The 5,382-nt window shown below is 42.5% G+C and overlaps 1 protein-coding gene across 2 annotated transcripts in view; it reads right to left on the bottom strand.

Annotated features, from left to right (window-relative positions):
- Positions 1–5,382, bottom strand: part of VPS41 (VPS41, HOPS complex subunit) — a 236,476-nt gene that overhangs the window by 62,030 nt on the left and 169,064 nt on the right. For both annotated transcript variants that reach the window (XM_018558775.1, XM_018558776.1), the window contains exon 15: positions 3,894–3,955. In XM_018558775.1, the coding sequence (XP_018414277.1) occupies positions 3,894–3,955 (62 nt within the window). The remainder of the gene's footprint in view (positions 1–3,893; positions 3,956–5,382) is intronic.

Here is a 5,382-nt window from a genome sequence, read left to right as displayed (position 1 = left end):
ATTCCCTGCAGCCATTCTTAAGATCCAGACACTCCTGCCAGATGGTATACTCAGATGCTTGACCTCCTATGTAATAGAGGCACAGTTTAGTCAAGAACACCCCCTCTGTTCAATCTCCCTCTCCTCCTGTCAATTAATGTGCACACAGCAGAGCTTGACTGGCTCTAAGAGATGTCCTTCCCTCTTCCAGTCTGAGTGCTGGGGATTACAGAAGGCTGATATCAAGATAAATTCGGGACAAATATCAGACATTTACAATAATTGCATTTAAAAATACTATTAGCAACTATTTATTGAATTCATTAATTGGTGCTTTTATATCTGCCTGGAGGTCAGCTTTAAATACATTCGTTTCAAGCTATTTAACTAGCATTGGTACGGGTGCGTTTGCTGATTAATACATTTGGAACAGCCTAGTATTTCTGGCACTGGCCTTTAAAGAAAAGGCTCTTCCTACACATTGGGATAAATGTTCACTTTGAAGTGACCTTTACATGGAGCATCTCATTCTCTGCCCATAGAGTACAGGATCCTTAAACTGTGCTAATGATGGGATAGGTAGCTTCATGCTGAGGACAGCATAGCCTGCAGTCAGGCAATTTACTTTTCTTAAGTGAACTGCACAGTCTAACAATTTAAACCTGACTTCACAGTATCTGATTACATCTTTTATCAATAAGAACAAAGTTATGTTTAAGGTATAACAGCGAGAAGGAAAGCTCACTCAAGCTCATGTGTCCAAAATGCTTAAAACCTGGTCATAATTTACCAATTTCTATTCCAGCAGACCATAGGAAATATAACAGAAGTTGTGAATTTCCATCTGTAAAACAAAGAACTAATACCATCTTTTACTACACCCCTTGTGGCTAGATCAAATTGCCAGCAGACAGATATCAGAAGTGTGTAGGGAGAAGCACCGCTCATTAGTACATCTTATACACTCTGAAGAAGAGATTATTAGGTCTGAATGAGTACTATTGTTAGATGTCAGAGGCTGTAAAGTCACCATTACCCAAAGATGTACACAACTGACTTACTTTTGGTAATCTCAAAAAAAGAAAACTGCCAGACACAGCAACAGAGAACAATAGGCTGCACAGTAACTTTAAATACTAGATAAAATACTTCAGTACAGATTTTTTTATTCATTTATTACAGGTATTTATCTAGTGCCGTCAATTTGTGCAGCACTTTACAAACGGCACAATCACATCAGTTCCTGCCCTCGAGGAGCTTCCAATCTAAGGTCCCTATCCCACATACATACAGGGCCAATACACCTTCCAGCATGTCTTGTGGAGTGTGGGAGCAAACTGGAGTACCTGGAGGAAACCCATACAAACACAGGGAGAACATGCAAACTCCTTAAATACAGCATCCGGACCGGGAATTGAACAGGGAACCCCTACTGATGCAAGGCAGCCATGTTTATTTATTAATAGTGTAAAAGACTAAAGGGAAAGTAAATTCTTGATTAAAAAAGATGCTAGCTAGTACGCTTATAATGCAGAAGAGACTTTGTATGTCTCTTGACTTTTTGCTTTGCCCTAGCAGCTTCTGATTATACATTGAGCCAAACATGCACAGCTCAGGGTAGGGTCTCAACATGCCTTGGGTGAAGGGATGAACAAGCTCCTCTGTGCATGTGTCAGAACTATGTCACCTCAGGCTGCCCAATGAAGATGAGTGAAGACAACAAACCTGTAAGAAGACTGGGCGAAGACGTCAAAGGCAGCAATGTAGAGGCAAGTGAGATTGCAGACATTGCAACACATGCTCGCTGGGAGGTGTGTTGGGGTGCCATTGAGAATGAATGGCAGCACAACACACCATTGCACCTGGGGAGCAGTACCGAGCACTGCAATGCTATGATGTTAATGGGCCTTAAAGATACGTTTTTGAGCTCCATTCAAGTGAAAGACTAGGCTGAGATGAGATCATCTATGGAGGAAACATTCCCTCAGCTCTTCTCCCACAGCAATTAGACTTCAACATTGTAACTCATGTATTACCATGAGTCAAGAATAGCACTGGCAATAAGTATTCACATGGTTGAGCCACTTCTGGGTCCGGAAGCATATGCTGTCCCTGTATGGAACCTAAAAAAGATGGTTCCATCCTTCTTACATTAAAAGTAAAACAGAGATAATGAAAAACCTGTATCCCCTACTTAGACATTACTTGGCAGCATGCACTTAACATGAAAAAATACATTGGATGATAGGTCTACTTTAACCCCAGGCGAACAGATTAAACAACTGAAATACATATTTTCAAAATGAGATTAAAAAGAAACTATAACATAGTTTCAGTGAATTTACATTTTAAAGTTATAACTTTAACATTTAAAAGTAATTTCCATGTGACAATTCTTCTTGTTTGCTTCTAAATATTTCATTACTGTATTTTAAATAGAGAATTCCAAGTGCTCCCTCTACTGTTCATCTGTATGTTAGGGAATGTGATAAGGAAAGCTGAATAAAGAAAGGTTTGGTCAGCTTAGCCAGCCTTGTAGTGAGCTTGTTGTTTTCAGTCAGCTTTGACTAAAGAATTGTACTAAGGGAGAGGAGACTAAACAGTCATTAAACAATGATACTAAACGGGAAGAAGAACCTGCATATGTAATGATAACACAGGGCTGACTCAAACAATACATGGACTAAAGAACTATGAAGGCTGCTCTTGCTGGCCTTTCAAATATACTAACTTCCTGGTTGTCATGACAATCCCATGGCTTCAGTACCTTGAGTCATTGCCCTCAAACAAGAATGTAGATTAGTTCTTAAGTCAGCTGTGCATGTGTCCTGGTGAACCTGGTAATACACTCAAACCACTGGATATCCCCATCCATGCTTAATAGCGTGGAAGGAGGAATCTCCCATAACAGCTTTTGACAGGTGCCAGCTGTCGGAATACCTGAACAGCAGACATCTCAACTCTCCCGGACGCTCCGGAAGTCTATCGCTATTAGGTAGTGGCTGCCGGCCGCCCGGGAGAGAAACATTTTCTCCCGGAAAGGTTTACTCTGCTTGATCTAGCAGATTAAACCTTTCCCTGCGATCTGTTTTTTTTCTGACATAGGGGCCACTGGCCGCCGTCAGTCAGCGAAAAAAAAAACCCAGCATAGGAATGCATAGCTAGATTGCTATTGGCTATTTCCCTTTGCAATAGCCAATAGCAGACTAGCTATAGCACCTGCGCACTGCTGCAGTCAATCAGCACTGGGGGACCTGAAGTTCTCCATCAGGTCCTCTTCTATTGATTGACAGCAGCAGTGGGCGGGTGCAATAGCCAGCTTGGTATTGGATATTGCAAATTGAACTAGCCAATAGCAATCTAGCTATTTATTCCTATGCTGTTTTTTTTAAATTTTGTTATCCTGACGGCAGCAGCTGTCAGAATACAAAAAAACCCCCAAAAACAGCAGATAGCAAAGAAGCTATTGCTTCCCATGCTATCTGCCATAATTTCAGGGGGGTGCCCCCCCCCCCTTGATAGGGGGTTGGCAGAGGGCACCTTCATGAAATGAGAAGGGCACCTCCCTGAAATTGCTTCTTTCAGGTTGGGATCCCTGGAACAGTGACTGCAGCTAATTGGCTGTCAATTTTATAGCTGGCTTCTTTGATTTTTCTGCTGAAGCTTGTGGAGCTGGGTGGTGCTAGCAGGGCCACCCAAGTTAATAATTTTGTGTCAAATTCTGTGTATGGACAGTCGAAGATTTTCAGAAAACACTGTAGCAAAATACAGCCAGATAACTAGCAGCCTGACTGTTGCATGCCAGTATTATTAAGACACCCAGCTATCATTGGTAAGCAATAAAATCACTGTTTCTGAAATCGTGTGACATGCAGAAGTCTGTAAGAGAAAACAATTAAATACATTTACTGTACCTGGCAGCCATATCATAATCTTCTTTTTCTACCAGATGTGTTATATAGGCTAATCCAATATCCTACAACAAAAAAAACCCCATAAATAATTACAAATACATAATTTTACTGTTTAGTAGAGAAAATATACACCTTAAAGGCAGAGGTCTCTGAAAACTAGTATTTAATTTATGGATGGTGTTTTATTATTAAGGGATGGAATTAAATCCACTTGCTTCTCATAGCTAACCAGATTGATGGTGAGGTGCCAACAAAAACTCAGCTTTGGGCTGTCTGAAATTCAGATGTATAAGGACTCATTCACACAACTGTTCATGGCCATACACTATCCAGATCAGTGTATAGGTGCCCATACACTGCTCGATTCTCGTACGAGAATCGGGCGAAATCCCGCGATCGTACGAGAATCGAGCAGTGTGAACTAAGACGTGCGACTGTTTCTACTGTACGGTCGCACGTCTTTTGTCGAGCCAACATGTTCGAAAACCCGCAGAGAATCGTACGATTCTCGGCGGGTTTCTAGCCTGCTCGTCCGATAGCTGCGGAACGGGCCGGTGTGCGCACGCGCACACTGCCCGTTCTGCATTGCAGCCATCGGCGGGGCGGGCTTTCGATGATCGCAAGTACGATCTGCCCGTCCAAGGTGGGAAGATCGTACGGGCTTTCAAGAAGCATACGACCATCGCAAGACAAAAGTCTTGCGATGGTCGTAAGGTGTATGGGCACCTTATTTCTACTGTGGGTACGGCCAGGTGTTTCCAATAAGCGAGTTAGCTGTGAGTGTCCCGGCATGCAAACAGACTGCATACAGCCGCCCTAATGTGTCCCTAGATGCATGTAATCACTCCATAAGCAATAGAATAGCTGTGGACAGTGTCAGACTATCATTGATTTGTACAAGCTTCTTGTCTTCAGCTAATCGGAAACACTGTGCCATATCCATGGAGATTTGCTAATCTGGGTGGTGTACAGCCATAAGAATAAGCCCTGAATCAATATTGTCTATATTGGTTTATGCAGAACTAAGTTGCCATTGGCACGTGAAGCAGATGAAGCTCTCAAATGTTTAAAGCAGATCTCCAGGATTTTGAATAGTTAACCCTTGCAGCGGGGCTACCTCAGTATTGCAAGGGTTAACTGCTCGTTTTGTCTAGGAAGTGAAAAAAACAAAACAAGATACACTTACCTGATCCTCGGTCCTTCCTAGCTGCTTGACATGATCCCCACAGCCTCTTCTCTCCCAGGCTTTGGTGGTCTATGGCCATCACATCTATACGGATCTATTAGATGTGAAGACGCAGAACATACCACAGCTGGAGCAGAAGGGTGAGCGGTCACTGCCCCAGGACCGAGGATCGGGTGAGTATATCTTCTTTATTTTCACCCCTAGAGAAAAACAAGCACTTAACCCTTGCAGTTTGAGGGTAGCCCCAGTGCAAAAGTTAACTCTTAAAAATCCTGCTTCTGTTAAAAAGGAAAAAGAAACCCC

The sequence above is a fragment of the Nanorana parkeri genome, unplaced genomic scaffold (assembly GCF_000935625.1).
Source record: "Nanorana parkeri isolate BGI_ZX_2015 unplaced genomic scaffold, ASM93562v1 scaffold357, whole genome shotgun sequence".
NCBI classification, from domain to species: domain Eukaryota; kingdom Metazoa; phylum Chordata; class Amphibia; order Anura; family Dicroglossidae; genus Nanorana; species Nanorana parkeri.
Note: the sequence above shows the minus strand (reverse complement) of the source record. Positions and strands in the feature narration are given on the sequence as shown.